The 19,519-nt window shown below is 32.9% G+C and overlaps 2 protein-coding genes across 25 annotated transcripts in view; both read left to right on the top strand.

Moving 5' to 3' along the window:
* The window catches only part of LOC139514377 (exportin-1-like), a 667,034-nt gene that overhangs the window by 213,158 nt on the left and 434,357 nt on the right, over positions 1 to 19,519 (top strand). The gene's annotated exons all lie outside the window — the stretch shown is intronic.
* The window catches only part of LOC139514373 (hemicentin-1-like), an 89,605-nt gene continuing 75,273 nt past the window's right edge, over positions 5,188 to 19,519 (top strand). For 22 of the 24 annotated variants that reach the window (XM_071303512.1, XM_071303513.1, XM_071303525.1 and 19 more), the window contains exons 1-3: positions 5,251 to 5,380; positions 10,744 to 10,876; positions 16,822 to 17,124. In XM_071303512.1, coding sequence (XP_071159613.1) covers positions 10,801 to 10,876; positions 16,822 to 17,124 — 379 coding nt within the window. In that variant the 5' untranslated portion in view covers positions 5,251 to 5,380; positions 10,744 to 10,800. Of the gene's footprint in view, positions 5,381 to 10,743; positions 10,877 to 16,821; positions 17,125 to 19,519 lie in introns of all 24 variants that reach the window. The other 2 variants (XM_071303505.1, XM_071303522.1) reach the window with 2 other exon arrangements.

Raw genomic sequence — 19,519 nt, 5'->3', positions numbered from 1 at the left:
GAAGACCAAGACCAACACAAAGGCCAGAGGCTACTGACCTTGGACGGACACAAAAATGCGGCGGAGTTAAACATGTTTTGTGAGATTTCAACCCTCCTTTTGTACCTATAGCCAATGAAGATAAAAAAAAAACACCAACAATACCGACAGTAAAACTCAGTTTAAAAGAAGTCCGTGTCCGATGTCAGAAAAGGTAACAAATGAAACTTAACAAAATGACAATGATGCATAAATTAACAAAGGACTACTAGCAGTTACTGAGATGCCAGCTCCACACCTCAATTAAACTGATTGAAAGAATATGACTGTCTTAATTATTTGAATATCAAGCACAATCCCTCCCGTTACGGGTTGCGTATCATACCATCATAAAATATAAGAGAAGAATATAACCCGTATTTGTATGAGCTATGGTGTATATGTATTATGTTGTCTCATTGGTACTCGCATCGATCGCGATCAATCGGCCCACAAGTCTTTGAATAAATGATGCCCCAAAACAGACCATATTTGGAAAAATTGAATCAAAATTGTTTCGTTTGTTTTCAAAATATGCTACTTAGGAATACTTTTTCATTGACTATTCGTAAATTTCTTCGTAACATTTCAGTTTCATAATGAGTACAAACATAGAATTGTATATTGGAATCGATCAAAAATAGATACTATCAGTGACCTCTTGCCCTCTTTTCTTTTAATCAGAATGAATCTATAGCTTGGCCATTTGTACACAACTCTTAAAAACATTCTAAATCATAATTAGCATATTGTTCTATGTCGGAAACTTGTTATTCAGTGGTAGTCGTTTATTGGTGTGGTTCATATATTTATCGTTTTGTTACAGTCATTTTGGGCCTTTTATAGTTTGCTGTTAGGTGTGAGCCAACGCTCCGTAATGAAGACCGTACTATAACAAATAATTATTAACTTTTAATAAATTATGATTTGGATGGAGAGCTGTCTCATTGGCACTCATATTGCATCTTTTGATTTATATATGTACTCAGTTTTATCTCTATTTGATCATAACTTCATGGTGAATTTCTAAGACTGAACACATCGTCATATTTCAATAACGAACAGTACATTTTGGGTCAAAACCGTACTTAATCATGAACAAACATAATCATCTTTAATGATAAAAAAAAACTTGTGTACGTGTATTCAGTTGTCAGTGGATTTGACTTACTTTACACTTTTACAATGAGATGTTTAGAGAAACTACATTATTCATTTAAGTTGATGACACTAAAACTTCATCATAAACTATAACCAAATCATTTACCATAAACAGAGACGGACGGATGAACAGACGTAAAGACTTTTAAATATAATGGCCATCTCTATCGTCGACGGAGCATAACAAAGTCAAAGTCGTGAATTGAGGAACATGTAAATCTTGTGTCAATCAAAACAAAATCTTGAGATTTTCAGAAATAAAGTATAATGCATAAGTGCAAATAATATTTGTATATTTGTTACAAGAAAGTCTACATAGGTTCGATAGTGTCCTCGCTCTATTGCCAAGTATGTTTCAAACCGTTCCAATAAACTCGGAGGCTTTCGACGCGTCTGTTGGTAAACCAAGTTTCAGACGAAATAAACGTAATTTATTCAGTATTCATGTCAGGAGTCGATACAAATGCACTGATGATTTTTTGCTAGAGTATTTCCATGTAATCTAGTCCCATTTCAAAAGAAAACCTTATGCATTTCTCCGTTCTGTCACTTTAAAAAGGAGACATTGAACCCCCGTACCATGTGTAAGGTCAAAGAATTTAACGCACACTATATTATGTTGTGCGCACAATATGTTTAAGTTGTGCGCACAATATATTTAAGTTGTGCGCACAGTATATTTAAGTTGTGCGCACAATATAATGTGTTTTCTTTGCATGTCCCTAGAGGGGCTCCGTAGACTTCAGTCAAGTTGTATATGAATAACACTTTCTGGTTGATTTCCAATTTTGCAGCAGTCTACGCGATCAACTATTCTCTGGATTTAGTGAAACCATATTTGTATAGCAGTGAAAAGTTTAATTTATTTTTGTCTGAATATCCTTGGAAACAGATTGATACTAGTATCACCTAAGCAACACGACGGGTGCCACATGTGGAGCAGGATCTGCTTACCATTCCGGAGCACCTGAAATCAATCAAAGTTTTGGGTGTGGTTCGAGTTGCTTATTGTTTAGTTGTCTATGTTGTGTCATGTTTACTATTGTTTTTCTGTTTGTCTTTTTTTCATTTTTAGCCATTGCATTGTCAGTTTATTTTCGATTTATGAGTTTGACTGTCCCTTTGGTATCTTTCGTCCCTTTTTTTAGAACAATTATTAACAAAATGCAAACAACACATAAATTTGAAATAATTTACATATGTATAAATACTGCCTTATAGGTCCAATAGGCAGGTGTAATTTAATTGAAATATCTCAATATTGTACCCTATAATAAACATATTTGTATTGTATTGTAATGTATTGTGTATTGATTAGATGTTCTCTTTTCAATATTAGTTATCCGACCAATACAAGGTTAAATAAATATTAAGAGTCCATACTTACATCTATACCTATATGGTTGAACTGTTTCATTGAATTCATGTATTCGGCTATTAATTTCTAATGTCCAATGCGAGGAGATGAAATAAAAACATGTTATTGGTTATATACACAACTTGAAAGCAAATTAACATATTTTCTGAGCAGATATTGATACACAAAAATCTAAGCACAAACAAACATGCAGTGTGTGTGTTTTGAATAAATAAGTTGAATATAAGTAGGAGGCAACCCTTCAAAAAACAAATTGCTATATCAGGTGTAGTGTATATAGAACAGTAGACTTAAAATTTAACGTCTGAAATGGGTTTTTTTTTTTTGGGGGGGGGGTCTTCAATTATTATATTATTATACTTTTGGGAACATCAGATTAGAAGGTTTACGAAAATCTCTGTTGTAATTAATAGAATATACTTGTAGCTCTAAGTATGTGTGTATTTAATCTATAGCTATTTGACTTTTATAATATGGTATTAAGGATTATAACCCAAAAAAACTAAAATTACTTTTTGTAGTAATTTAATTAGTTATTACCTATTGTTTATAAATGCTTTTTTCTTTTGTTATGAAACACAAAAACTGTAGAACCGTTCAACTAAGGTGACATATGGAGTATCAATAAAAAGGTGAAAAGTTGTGACTTTAACTCGTAAACTGTTAGACTGAAACATACAATAATGTACACTATATGCAGATTTTCGTGCTGTGTTGTTTAGTCATGCTAATTCTTTTTGTCATGATTTTAATAGTATGTCAGATGACGATACATTTGTATTTTTATTTAGTGATGAAAATGTTTACTTTAATACTGCCAAAATCTGCTATGATATTTTACATAAAAGAAAATGTTTATTATATTCTTAAAATTTGCATCCTTTTAATTTTTTTTATGTTTTATATTTTATGTGTGTATATATATATGTAAATAATTATGTAAATGCATATACCATTTAGTCTCTCATAACTCTTTTTAGAGTGGCTCTTGTTTTATATTGGAAATTGTAATATTATGTAAATGTTGGAAATTGTAATATCATGTAAATGTTTTATAAGAGGTGAGACTCAAATAAAATATTGTCTTGTCTGTCTACAATAATAAAAGATAAAAAGAAATTATCATTCAAGCTACCATATTTGACTGAACTCATCCATCTCGGTCGCACAAAGCTCGACATAGGGATAGTGATCCGGCGGTGGTGGCGGTGGTGGCGTTAGCTATGTTCTGTTAAAAGCTTTACATAACATTTAGAAGTTGGAAGAGCTGGATGCTTCATACTTTGTATATAGATGCCTCATGTTACGAAGATTCCGTCTGTCTCATATTCATTGTCCTTGATTTCATTTTCATGGTTCAGTAACTACTCGAAAAAAAAAAATAAGATTCTTTGTTATTTTTTCTCTAATTATGGGTAATAGGGTAGTTATATTTGGTATGTGCGTACCTTGCAAGGTCCTCATGCCCGTCACACAGTTTTCATTTGACCTCGACCTCATTTCATGGATCAATAGACAAGGTTAAGTTTGGTGGTCAAGTCCATAATATCTCAGATACAATAGCAATATGTCTAGTATAATCGGTGTATGGAAGGACTGTAAGGTTTACATGTTCAACTGACAGGTGTCATCTGACCTTGACCTCATTTTCATGTTTCAGTGGTTATAGTTAAGTTTTGGTCTGTTTTTCTTCAACTGTATGCAATAGGTCTACTATATTTGGTGTATGTAATGATTGTAATGTGTACATGTCTAGTTGGCAGCTGTCATCTGACCTTGACCTCATTTTCATGGTTCAGTGGTCAAAGTTAAGTTTTTGAGTTTTGGTCTTTTTTTTTTTTTTTACCTAACACTGTATGCAATAGGTCAACTATATTTGGTGTATGGAGATATTTTATAATGTTCATGTCAGTCTTGCATGTTTGTTTTTTTTGCCTTGACCTTCTTATCAGGGTTCATTGATCAGTGTTAAGTTTTTTTTTTGTGTTGGTCTGTTTTTATTAAACTACCAGCAATAGGGCAACTAGATTTGTTGTATGGAAGAATTGCAAGCTGTTCATGTCTGCCTAGCATGATTCATCTGACCTTGAACTCATTTTCATGGTTCATTGATCATTGTTTAGTTTTCTTGGTTAAGTTTGTTTCTTAGAAACTATAAGCAATAGATCAGCTATATTTAGTGTATTGAATGATTGTAAGGTGTACAGGTATTTCTTGCTTGGTTTATATGACCATGTTAAGTTTGTGTGATAGTTAAGCTTTATATTTAGGACTATCAACATGATATCAATGATAAGTAAAGAAGTCAAATGTTCCGTTTCCAGTGTAATCAACAAAGCATTAAAAAGATTTCGTCTCTAAATTGTCAATTGAGGTTATATAACATTACATGGATACTTAAGCATTTTAAAGAAGCGTCTTTATTATCTCCTTTTGTTCTATTCAAACGGCTATTTTTTTCTTTCAAAAAATATTTCAAAACGGAGATTCCTTGAATGGAAAATAATTAAATACAGCTGGTATAATCACAAAAATAAAGGACCTAATTACACTAAGTATAAGATCAGAACTAGTATTACGTAAATCTTTCCGCAAGAGCATTTAAAAACATTACGAAATAAATAATCCTTAGATTTAAAACGAAGTTGAAATACCTTATACCCACTACATTAAAGTTTCTTTTGAAAACAAGTATTGGATCTAGATCTATATATTGTCATTTGACACATTGTTTGGTGAAGGTATAGTGGGCGTGTATAGTCACTTTCAGGATCAGGTATTTAAATTCACAGTCATCGGGTGGTAGTCGGCTAGATCTAACCGGTAAGTTTTCTCTTAATTTATACAATCATTATTTTTATTAACGGAATTATATTTTTACATTAAAAATAAATCGTGAGCTATTGATTACCACTAGCAAACTATTATAGTCTTTGAAAATCTGAGATCTACGACTCCTTAAAATTGGCTTAATGCTTTGCAAAATTCAATGAAACTCAATCTGTGAGACAATAATGGAAATGAGTCTTAAAAAGTAAAGATGCTATCTTACTCTGTTGTAATATTTTAAGCTTTAGCATTTTTATAAGTTGGCTACATAATTTTGTAGTAAAAGCATTGCAAACAGTTAACACTACAAACTTCCACCATTATCATCATCAATTGTATTGTATTATATGACTGTTACCATATACGAAAATGGGAGATGTATTTTGGCTTTTTAAAAATATATGAGATTCTAAGAAAAAAAGGTAGAAAGTAAGCATATTACAAAAGTAACTATTGTCTAATTAATTACCATTGCCAGTGGTATAAATGGAATTTGCTAGATAAGATAAAATGTATACAGCTAATAAACAGTGAAAAGCAATACTAATATCAGCAAAACTTGATGTAACAACTTTGCATGGACTGTCTTGTTTATGTAAAGTATAATTTGAAGTGTGCTGCATAACCAAATGCATATTTAAACAAGTAATCAGCCATTTTCTCTTACTTGATCAAGTTTTTACTTTTGTAGTATTATGATTATAGTCAAATATGCATCTGTGAAGCATATGTTTTTTAAGAATTTTAATCGTATTCGAATATAATTTTGTTTGTAAGAAAGCAGCTATTCAAAAGCAAGTTCAATTTAACAGCGTATTATTTCAATGATTCTACAAATATTTGATATTGGAAATATTTGTTGAAAGGAAGGAAAACCGGTTTTTAGGATTTAATAGACATTTAAAATTTTGTTCCGGCTCAATGAGTTTGCTCTATTTTAGTTTCACTGACCAGAATGCTGACAAATCAATTAAAATTTATTTGAACTGTGTCATTCAATATGTATATTTAAATCTCATTACATCAGAAGAAAACACAGAAGAACCTCCAAATAACCGATTAAAATCCAATGAAGACTGATTATGTACACCCAAACTATGTTATATCATTAACAAGGTATACTCGTTTCTTAGATGCGTAATGGCTGGGTATCAGATACTACCGGCATGAGATGGGAGTGTCTGTAAAGTATTGCCTTTATGTGCATGCATTTATTTCAACATTAACTAATTAAATACAATCTGAGCAGGCATTGCTATAAAAAATATTATTAACTTCAATTGTATTCGTGCTTGCGGCCATTATGATTAAACGGGAGTTTGATTTTTTTATTTCCTCTATTAGTTGAAAACTACACTTATCATGTACGATGATGTGTTATTGGCTAGAAACTTTAATATTTTGAATATATCAGCAAATTGGAAATCTTTAATGCAATAGTTTTTAAAGAGATGTAAGGCTGAATATCAATAAATGTAAAGGTATGTTGTGGGCAGGCTGTTTGTTCCTGATTTTGTATTTTGTTACTGAAATACTCAAAGCCTACGTCGTACTCAGTATTTTAACTCACGCAGCAAAAAGAGCCATACATAAATATGTTTGATCTTTTGACCCAATATACATGTATCTCGAAATCCATAGACACACCAAGACCCGTACTGAGCATTTTTCCTTCACGTTTCTAAAAATAAAGCCATTTTACATGAGTACTTTTTTTTTTATCTTTTTACTCAAAATATCCCAGAAGTCAATAAACAAACATATGTAAAGGCAAACTTAGTTATAAAACCAAGCCAGTAACACATCAAACTTGTCTAAAAGTATGCATGAAAACCAGATTGAAATACCTTAAAAAGGGAATTTCTGTTATTGAATGCAATGCTAAACATTTTTTCTCTGAAGCTCTATTAACTGCTAAAGATATAAATCATGTCTTTTTCTTACACCGCATTGTAAGTATTTTTTGGACATGCTGTTTTTTATTTTTTTTATCATTAAATTGCAGAAATGAATAAATGCTAGATATATAGTACTTAAGTATTTGTTATTTGTATTTTATTGAATAAGTCGACAGTGAAATAGATAGTTATTTTGAATGAATATGAATAAAAGCAATCGAATATATACCGGTTATTTATCAAAAGTAAATTTATTGTACTTTTAGTATTACTCCCTACTATGTGTGTACTGTCAAAGTTAAGAATACATGTCTCGATATGTCTCAAAAATCTTTTGCCTCATTGTCACGGTAGGTGTACAAAAATGACCAACGTTAATGTTAGGATAATCAAAAATACAAATGTTAAGGTATCTTCTTATTTGAATTGTCTTTTTTAAATCATTAAAGCTGGCCAGAATTGAAATTGAATAAGTTTGTTCACATGACTTTGTGGTACTAGACATAGGAAGATAAATTTTAAATAATAACCACCTTACCTTGAATTTCACTTCTAGGTCTAACCATGAGTGTAATTGGTAATTTTCGGGCTTGAACGTGTTTTTTTTAAACTTCCAGTTCAACACTAGAGTCCACTTTTAAATTAAAATGAAAAAAACAACCTAGCATATGTAATGTTCAACGCTTTATAATTTTGATCACCACTTACAAACATTAAGAGACTGAAAACCGTATCTGTTTCATTCGGTTATACAACTAGTGCATGTATAAAGAATGTACCAAACACAACACAATTTGAGACATAAAATAATCGTATATTTATCATTGCACTAAAAAAAAGTAAATAAATATTGCTGAAATGTAACTAGCTAATAAACTATACATATGTAATCAGAGTCTGTATTTCTGTGGTTACCGTGTGTTGCTGTATATCAGAATTAGTTTCGTTTATTGTCTTGTAAACATATATAGTTTGCTCTCTGGAATTGTTCAAGCATTTGTCATTTCGGAGCGTTTTCAGGCAAAGCTAACTAAGGGTTTGGTCATTGCTGAAATCCTTATATTGACCTTGAAATGTTTACTTCTACTTTATTTGGTCTCTGGTGGAGAGTTGTTTAATTCAGTGGCAATCATACCATTTCATCTTATATATATGGTTTAAATCAAGTTTTTTATATAGATTAGACCGTTGTTTTTCCACCTTTGAATGGGTTGACACCATACATTTTTGTGACCCTTTATATCTTTCTGTTCGATGTGAGCCAAGGCTACGTGTTGAATATCGTACCTTTTCTTTTACAAATTGTGACTTGGATGGAAAGTTGTCTCATTGGCACTCATACGGTCATACAACATCTTCTTATTTCTACAAATGTATTATGTATAGACAAATATGTTAGCTAAACATCAATGAGACAGCACCAAAACGACACAAGCAAATAATAACTGGTTATAGTCTGTTAATTTTATAGGCGTATTTACAATTTCAAATTCAGAAGGAAATAACTTCCTACAAAAGTAAACTAAGCTTAACTGTGAATTCAGAAGTTGATAGTTTGCTGTCAATTGGTCCACTGTCTCCAGGTGAAAAAGTAGCGATTTGAATAGTTATGTGTCGCAATTTAGTGTAAAATGTGTTGTAGTGTCGAGTTTAATATTTCCTTTATGACAAACAAATCAATTAGAACAGATTGTAATACGCCGGGATTAATACAAATAATTATTCACATGTTTTATCAAACAACAGTAAAAGATGAAAGAATTTATAGACGATAATCAATAGCCAATACAAGCAGAATTATTAGCTTCACTGTAACTTAATAATTATATACAATGTATATATTTACCATGTTTTATTATTTTTTTATTTCGTGAAACTATGTTAATTCACCAAAATCATTGGAGTTTAAACATCTAGTTTTCATTGTTTAATATTATAGTTATCAATTACTTGTCTTAAATGTCCCAGACTTTCATTGATACTCTATTTACTACTATATATTGATTGTGTCCAGTGCTTAAATAAAGTGCTTGCTTTCATATTGAATCTAGCCCCAGGGTCAAACTATAATGGCTTTTAACCATACATTATGTATGGAGGCGTATATATATATATATAAGTGCCACACATGTATTGTTCTTCACTATATTCTCCATGTTACGTCTTAAGTTAAATATCGGCAAACCATGTGACCTTTAACGAATGAGAAAAAAGATGTGTAATCAATATATATTTTTTCATTCGAATGGGGAAAAAATCTAGAGCTTTGAACTGATTATATGTCACACACACAAAAAAAGTTTTATTTTGTTCGCTCTTCTAAAAAAAAACAGGTTGACAGTCACTCATCTTAACAAACTTAATCATAATAAGTGACAAATTTCTAATGTATTGACCTTTGGGGTATTTTCAGTATTTGTATTTTCTTAAGTACTTATACCTTCCATTTTAAAAATTTATACGTTTGAAACATGTTTGCGGACATTTAACGCCCCATAGAACTGGTTCTGAAAGTAACGGTGGGCGTTGTTGAATAGAGTAAGACAGATTTACGGAGTCGGATTTCTATATAATTAATTTTAAAGCGGTGAATAACAAAGTTATATTAGTTGGTTTTCTTCTGACACCAAAATGTATTAATCAATTATAATCACTCAATACAGAAGCCAAAAATTGGGACGTTTATATCTTATAAAAGGCTCATTTATACATACAAAAATCTCGTGTTTAACTGATTCGTCAGATTTTCCCCCGATACCCACATGTACGAATCAATTTTAGTTACACATACACAAGTAAAACACATTGGGACGTTTATTTTATATTAAGTGCTCATTATGCACAAAACAATCTCGTCTTTAACTGAATTAAAGTTTACGTCCATCTAAACATTGCATGGCAATTTTAGGTTCCCATCTGTTGTAGAGTTGTCACTGGTTCAGACATACTTATAAATATAATTATTTCTGTGACTGTATCTTACATTAATTTGTAGGATCCTTTACTATAGATCATTTAGCTGATCTGTAAAAATAACATCTTCATATCATGTACTGTAGTACGACGCTAGATTAAAACTGACGTGGAAAGGTAACACCCGGTCACCGAAAGCTTCATTTTTGAAGCCCAGGTGGTCGTGTGGTCTAGCGCGCCGGTTACAGTGCAGGCGATTTGGTATGTCCTCCAAGTTAAGTTACGTTTAGTTTTGTTCACACATGTGCATGCTTATATAATCATATATGTAATTGTAAATATATATTTTCTCTGTAACTATGACATGTAGTTTTGTGAGAATAAAGTTCATTCATGGTGTAACGATATCTCAGTAGCATGGGTTCGAATCCGGGCGAGGGAAGAACAAAAAATTTGCGAAAGCAAGTTTAGAGATCTAACATTGTTGGGTTGATGTTTAGACGAGTTGTATATGTATATATATATATATGTATTACTACTTTTTAGGTTAAAGTGCTGCAAAAGAAAGAGGTCAGAAATTGTCATTTTCGATAGTCTGACAAAATGGTGTGCACTACAAAGATGGTGCTGCCACTGGTAGTGTTGATAGGGATCTTCTTACAACCAACGTATGCCCAAGGTAAGTCATACCAAAAAATACAGTGCAGATTTAATGTGTTTGTATGTATATGTTACAGTAAATCGTATAATCCATAAAATTATCAGGGGAATGTATAATCACTGGTAACTGTATAGTAACTAAAGTTTTAAGGAATTATGTATTATCACTATAGAAAAAATATAAAAGATTATGCTATAATAACTGTAATGAGACGTTGAATAACAGTTTAATAATTTTTCAATAAATCATCTAAAACATCTTTGTAAACAAAGATATTAAAATTTTAAAGCACAATTTTCAATTGCAAATCATTTATTTTTTAAAAATCAGGGACGATTGTCGTTGTATTTCATAACAATTCTGATCCATCGTGACTCGCTTACTTGTTGAAGCATAATGAAATCACTGATAAGTCACAATTGTTTGAAGTGTTTTAAATTTTTTTCCTAGAAAAGATATAAAATGACGTGGTAGAAGTATTGTTTAAAAATGTATGCACATATTCTATAGAAATTTAAAGGTTTTAAAGATTAATGGGTTATTTTTAATAATAGAAGTGGAAGCTGACACTACATCCTTTCTACATGGTGTTGCTAGTTTTGGTTACCATTAGTTTCTTGGTGTGCCATCCGTCCAGTAGGTGTAGATTTGCCAGACCCTGAAGTCAGACCGCATGTAAAGTGGTGCATTTTGTTTACATCCTTTCTACATGGTGTTGCTAGTTTGGGTTACCATTAGTTTCTTGGTGTGCCATCCGTCCAGTGGATGTAGATTTGTCAGACCCTGAAGTCAGACCGCATGTAAAGTGGTGCATTTTGTTTACATCATTTCTACATGGTGTTAATAGTTGTGGTTACCATTCGTTTCTTGGTGTGCCATCCGTCCAGTAGATGTAGATTTGTCAGACCCTGAAGTCAGACCGCATGTAAAGTGGTGCATTTTGTTTAAAAAAATAATGCAACCGTTCCGAAGTAAATAAAATTGAGAATGGAAATGGGGAGTTGTCAAAGAAACAACAGCATACAACAGCCGTAGGCCAAACATAAGGCTTCAACGCAGCGATAAAATCCCGCACCCGGAGGTTGGCCTCAGTTGGCCCCTAAATAAAATTATGTACTGGGTCAGTGAAAATGAAACATATAAATGATATAAAATTAAAAAAACATACAAGACTATCAAATGCCAGAGTCTCCTGACTTGAGACAGGCTAAAAAATGTGGCGGGGTTAAACATGTTTTGTGAGATCTCAACTCTCCCCCTATACCTCTAGCCAATGAATAAATGCTGTCCGGCAGACACACTTACATGTTCTGTTTATGTCACTATTGGTGTGATACTCTCTAAACGTTTTTATGTTTAGCTTTATACTCTCTTGACCTCGAGCGTACGCTATGAAGTTAAGCGCGTTAATTAGTATCGCCATCCTTTTACCCAATCGGTATCACTGTTGATGGACACTACGATATAAAGGGAAACTTCCAAGACTCAGTTGCCAAAGTTTCGGCACGTGTTTCAACACTTTGTCTTGTAAAATAAAAGCTCATAAAGTTTAAAATTGTACTCAGTTAATCAGGAAAAATGTGTCTTTGATACATGTTTCTATTTTTTTGTGTGGGCAGTTTTTGATTGTAATCTCTCAAGCGATCTTTGTGTGTTTTTCTTTGGTAGCAGATGATCATATAGATATGTAGAGCCCAGGTGGTCGTGTGGTCTAGCGGGACGGCTGCAGTGCAGGCGATTTGGTGTCACGATATCACAGTAGCATGGGTTCGAATCCCGGCGAGGGAAGAACCAAAAATTTGCGAAAGCAAATTTACAGATCTAACATTGTTGGGTTGATGTTTAGACGAGTTGTATATATATATATATATATAATTATATATTATATAGTCACCTTATAGTAAACAATCAACAAAGAGGCATGTATATTGAGCACGTGTATAACATGTATAATCAGACAATAGTTTATTTCAGTGACAGATCCATGCGTATTGCGATCACCGGACGTTTACGAGGAGGGTCACGCTAAGGTCACTTTGAATACAGAAAATATGTCGGCGAATTGCTTCCTGGAAGCAATCAAGTAAAAAAAGTTAACTTCTTCTCTCGGGAAAAAGGATGAAAGACCATTCACAATTTGTCTTACATTTGTTTTTCTCTCTTTTAATTAAATAAAAAAATATTCTTTCACATGTAGAGTTCATAAGATAAAAACATTCCCTTTGGACCTCCCCCCCCCTCCTCCACCCCTTTTTTGTGTTTTGTGCTGTCTATTTTCAACCTTCAAATTAAGGTTTCCGATTAAATCAAAACCTTGCTTTCTAACCGATCTATTCATGTACCGGACAGGAAACTTAATTTATTTAATAAGAAAATCTACAATGCCGTTATATACATGCATGTTGTTTGCTAGGAAACTCCAAGATACTATATTCCTGCATTACGTGATTTTTACCACGCGGAGCTTACATGAGAATAAATACCTAATATGGAAAGTGAAACTACACTTCATAACATAAAGTTCGAAGGCACATAAAAGAAAATAAAGGGTTTTTTTTGGCAAAGGATGCCGGGGTTATCCTCTCTATGTTTGAAATATACACGAAATATTTGCCACTGCCCTTTTTTCTGTTCTATGAATTCTAACTCTGAGTTTTCATGTCAAGAAATCCTCGCTAAAAATCCCGGTCGACCTCCTACGGCACCCATTAGTAGTTAAAGAATTACTTTCATTCAACAAATTCAGTAATTTACGATCTTCATGTACGTGTCGTTTAGAAGGTAAACGGACAGAAAGTCACAGGACAAAAAGTCACAGAGCAAAAAGTCACAGTCACTGTGACTTCTGTCCTACATTCATTTACAATACGGCAATATACCAAATGGTCAATTATTAATCATCCATGTAATTTGCTTCATGGATATTTTCAAAATTAAAACAGAGGCAATTTCTTGGCATGAAATGTGGACAAATTAAAGAAAAAAATTATATGTACATAAGTTTAATAATGACAACTATTCAACTTTGTTATATAAAAAAATATGCCGGATCATTTTTTTATAATTTGAGGTTTCATATGACTCTGTCTCTGGTCTACGCCACGGTTTGGAAATAAGTGGCGGATCCAGAACTTTTCATAAAGGGGGCTCTGACTGATCTAAGGACAGGGGCGGATCCAGCCATTTTAAAAAGGGGTTCCCAATCCAGGATAAAGGGGGGGGGGGTCCAACCACATGTCCCCATTCAAATGCATTGATCGTAAAAAAAAGGGGGTTCCAACCCCAGACCCCCCTGGATCCGCCTATGGAACTGAGTGTCGTACAGCGGGGGCACGGTCTAGTCCGAGATTACTCTGACGTCCAACGGTTATTATGCCAGTCCCACGGCCCCAGCTTGTCTGGCGTTTTGCCGTTGGACGTCAGAGTAATCTCGGACTAGGCACGGTCATAGTACCGAGTTCATGACGCGGAATATTGACTGCCGTCTTTGAGTTTGCTTATTAGAAAATAGATTTCCGGTTGGTGAAAAAAGTGTTGTAGATAAAATATAATACGATGCACATAGCTGCTTTTTGTTCACAGCAAGCAGAGGTCAACCAGGATCACGGTCATAAAAGACACAAAACGTACAGTGCATGTATATTATCTGAGGGTGGTAAAGGGGGGTACTGAACACGGAAACACGGGAAATAGAAATTGCAAAAACGTTGCACGAAAAATAATAAAAATTTGGAAAAACGAAGCACGAGGAATAAAATCGTAAATATTAAGGAAAAATTACCTTAAGTTATTACTCAGTCGTTCTTGGAGATCATGCAGCCTTTATTAATAGACATGGAGACCTTGCGGTCAACTTTTAGCATCTTATTTGAAGAAAACTTGCATCTTATTTGAAGAAAAAAATATTCATAGAAATTTGATGGACTTCATTGATACCATACATATTGCAAAAGTAGAATGGTAACAACATAGATCAATTACAGCTTTTACATTAATGCTAGCAAGACAATTCTTGTTTGACTTGCTTCCTTGCTTTGTTTGTATCAATGTTTGCTCAAGCATGGCAATTAAGATAGGCGGGGCTTCTGCTTGTATACATCATACTTAAATTTTATTGGACGTTACGTTTGAGGTTAAGGACACTTAATTTTAAAACATCACATGACAAATATTTCACATGTTTCATCACCTGTAAAAATACAATAATTGGTCAATGAAAGAAAAATATAAACTGTTTTCTTGAATGATGATGAGAAACTACACTTCCACAGTTTTGCGCCGAGTGAAAAAAAAAGTTATATATTTTTATGACATTGACCTTATATTGTTTTTCTTATAACATATCAATCTATTAGTTCAGTTATTTCCGTATCTGCCCTTCCATTATGTAACTCAAGAAAAAATTCCAATAAATGGGTAACAATTGTATCGGAAAGAGAAAATCGAGTCCACCTTTTTTATGTTAGGGTGTGTTTGAGATGAATATTTTGTTTTGAAAACGTACAAAGAAAGAGTATTTGATACATCATCTCGCTTCAGATTCTATCATTTTTATATAGCAAAGCTACCGGTTGACTTTAGTTGGATGATGAAAATGAAAAAAAAATAATATTGGCTTCCATTTCTACAATTGTGAAAATGAACTGCCGTTATGGGGAGATAATTTTGACGAAGTAGAATCCTGCCTGAGAATATTTGTCATGCGATGTTTTAAAATTCAGTGTCCTTAACCTTAAACATAACGTCCACTAAAATTTAAGTATGATGTATGCAAGCTGAAACCCAGCCTATCTTAATTGCCATGCTTGAGCAAACATTGATACAAACAAAGCAAGCAAGCCAAACAAAGATTTGTCTTGCTAGCATTAATGTAACAGCTGTAATATTAGATTACACAAATTTCAATAGGTATTCAGTATAACACACTGACTTTTAAATCAAATGCGGGACATGCACGAGAAATTAAGAGCACAGACAGGAAACACGGAAAATAAATAAGGGGAAAGACGAATCACGCAAATTGAGCCAAACAAACATGAGAAAACGAGAAAGAAAACGTCAAAACACCAAAATACTCGAAATAAAAAGGCTGAAAACGTTCACTGTTACTTGACCTTAATTGAAATTATAATATTGTCAGAGACATGTGTTATAGGGGGTCTCATTGGGGGGTTCCAATCCCAGATCCCACTTACTGTTTTGTCAGATTCCTGTATCCTGTTTACACTATGTACGTAAGCAATTCTCATTTTTTCGTCATTTCCCGGATCCCGCTACACCTTTTTTCCCATTTTCACAACACAATAATTTGACTTTTACGTATCACGCTTACAAAAAAATCGGCAATCCTGCGTCACGCTTAGACCCCAATGAGACCCACATTATAGGTCTCTGATATTGTTATATGGGTGGGGTGGGGGGGATGTCCTGATCCGAAAGTCCGGGGCTTAAAAACATGAAATCCTGAGGTCCAGAATTTAAATAAATTTAAATCCTGTCATCCCGAAAATATGTGTAACCGTAGAGCATGAATTTCATTACAAAAGCTTGTTTTCACCAGGACTCAATCCCGTGATCTCTGTTATGGCTGACTAAGTATTTACATTTCTTTGGTACCAAGTGTTCTAAGGTAAGCAATCCTGTCACACTTACCCCACCTCGTCATACCATTATGACTCTCACACAAACATACCCTAGCTAGAATTCCTCTTTTACCACCTTGTTTTTTTTTGGTTGGGCGCCAATGTATCTGGAGAGGATGAATTTCCTCACAAAATTGCTTGTCTCCACGGGGACTTATACTCAAGATCTCTGTGTTACAAGGCAGCGTGTTAACCAACTGAGCTAAAGAAGTACTTCCTTAGCTCAACCGCTTACGGGTAACAATCCTGTCACACATGAAATGAAACATACATATTTAGTCAAAGCTTTTTTTTATTTAATTTCTTGCTTTTTTGTTGTAGTTCCATTAGTCTCTATTCCACTGACATCTTACTCTATAAATGCTGGAGGACAAATAACATTAGCTTGTTCAGTAACGTCATCATCTGCACTTAACCAAGTATTTTGGCAGCGAACTGTGAATGGATTTGTTACCAATATTTTTTCCAGTACAAATACAAACAAGTACAGTGGTTCTACTACATCTGTACCAGGACTTACCATATTGAATACAGACAGCAATGACCAGGGCACATACCAATGTTTTGCAAGTAATGCCTTTGGAACTGGACAAAGTTCTACTATTGCAGCCTTGACTGTAACCAGTAAGTATGCTTTCTTTATATTAAACTTTTTTAGTAACTGTTTTCTTGTTTACCAGATACTGCTGAGTGCCACATTTACCCACCTATCATGCCTATGAATCAATAATTATTATAATTATAGACTCAATTAAAGAAAGGATATTGTATAAATTGTATATCAATACATGTCACAAAATGATTAAATCACTTCACACACATGAAAAAAACAAGCAAAGGAACAGTAAACTTTATTGCTGATTTCATCTCAAAGTCACAGTGGCTCCTTTAAGGGAACATTATATATAATTAAGGTAACATTCTCACCTTACTGAAATTTCAAGCATTTCTTGAATTTGAAATTTTAAGGTTTCTTTAACTGGACTGAATACAATTACATGTAAAATATTTGCCTGTAAGCAAATGAAAGTCAATTAAACTGTTCTTATCCCAGCTTGAATGTTAAGTGGATCAGTACAAATGGACAATTATAAAGAATTACAAAATGTAGTTGTAGGCAATTAAATATACATTGTATCTTTGTTATTTTTTTTGTCTTCTCGTTGTTATTTTATCTCCTCTTCTCTTGAGTACCAGCTTTTTTGCATATTTTATAAAAAGTTGTACATTTTTCATGTATTTTTTGGAGGGGAAGGGGGCGTGTTTATCACACAAGCAATAACATGGCTTTGGATACACTATTAAACCATCTTGTTAACTGAGATACCATCAGCTTTAAAGGAAATACATAAAGTGTTGTAATCTGTGATAGAATCAGAATTCATTATATTTTTAGATGTTAAAATGAACATCTATCTGTATAACTGATCAAAAGTTCAAAAGTGAAGCTTTGGTTAATAACTTTATTCAGAAATCCTAGCTTAACATCCCATTAATGCCATTGAAATGTTGGGGAATTCTTTTGTATGCATGGCCTGTCTGCCAATGAGAAGGTTTAAATTTTTCTAGTTTGTGTGTCCTCAGAGTAAAGGCATAGTGACATGAAAGAGAAATCATTAAAATTTTTGTAAATAAAAAAAAACTCTATCCTTTGAATGTTAATTATATCTAGGATATAAAATTACCAGGCTTAGGGAAAATTGAATATTAAGCACTGTACTACAAAAGTAGTTTATGCATATATATATGTCATTTTCTTTTCTATAGGATATTGAATTTCTCATCCAGTTTGACAGAAATTACAAAAGTTTTTTTACCTCCTTGTGAAAGTATCTGTTTCAATGATTCCTATTACCAAAAAAAGTAATATTAACCATGGCATCTCTCAAGAAAGCTCATGTACTGTCATGACTGTGCAATTGTAAACTAAGGATTTTCTTATTCTGGCAGGCATAGATTTCCTTAGCCGTATTTGGCACAACTTTTTGGAATTTTGGATCCTCAATGCTCTTCAACTTTGTAATTGTTTGGCTTTATAAATATTTTGATATGAGCGTCACTGATGAGTCTTATGTAGACGAAACACGCGTCTGGTGTACTAAATTATAATCCTGGTACCTTTGATAACTATTTATGGTTATCTTGGGGAAATATTTGCAAGAAGTTTAGGCTTTCATATAATTGTGATCCATTTGATTATGAAAATTAGTTTGTAAACAGATGAACAGTTTTTTATTACTTGATATATATTTAGATGCAGGAGATCACAAGTTAAAAAAATTAGAAAATAAACCAAATTAAATCTATGCCTGGATACCTATGAAAAACGAATGTATGTGATAATTTTAAGGTCTGTTAAATAATAACTCATTTTTATCTAGATGTTAATCTAGAACGTCACAGTCTGTTCTTTTGAAGAGAAATTAACCTTGTAAAGAAAGCAAATAAGAGGTCCATTGGAGCAAACCAATTGTAATAGAATTTGTTTTTTATTATTAAACTTGAATACATGGTGTGTGCTTTGTAGAAACTTCTATTGTTGAATAAATCAGGACAATTTCTTTATAGTTCAGTGGGTGAGGAAAAATTTGTGCTTACCTGTCATTCATAACTATGTTTATTGAACAACTGGCCAGAAGCAAAATGAACTCCCCTTGACATCTCTTCTATGGACTTAATGATTGTTTATTACAGCTGATTATCACAGTTAAATATACAATACCCAAAACTAAACAATATCATGTTTAATTTATTTACTGTAATTAAAAAAAAAGCTGCAAGCATCTTTATTTTGGCATTTCTAATGAGTTTTAAGTTCACCATGACAAGCTTAAGCTATTGTAAGCATGTCATCTATTTTCGTATAACCTGCACTCGCTTTTTAAAGATGTGTCTGATGACCCGCCAACATGTCTGAAAATAGAACATAGGGGTATAATTATGTGTTTTCAAGATTGAATATTATTATAGAGAAAATCTGACACAGCAGAAATTTTGTAAGATCTACCAACACTCCTTT

The sequence above is a fragment of the Mytilus edulis genome, chromosome 3, assembly GCF_963676685.1.
Source record: "Mytilus edulis chromosome 3, xbMytEdul2.2, whole genome shotgun sequence".
Lineage (NCBI taxonomy): Eukaryota > Metazoa > Mollusca > Bivalvia > Mytilida > Mytilidae > Mytilus > Mytilus edulis.
This window is presented reverse-complemented; position numbering and strand designations above follow the sequence as displayed.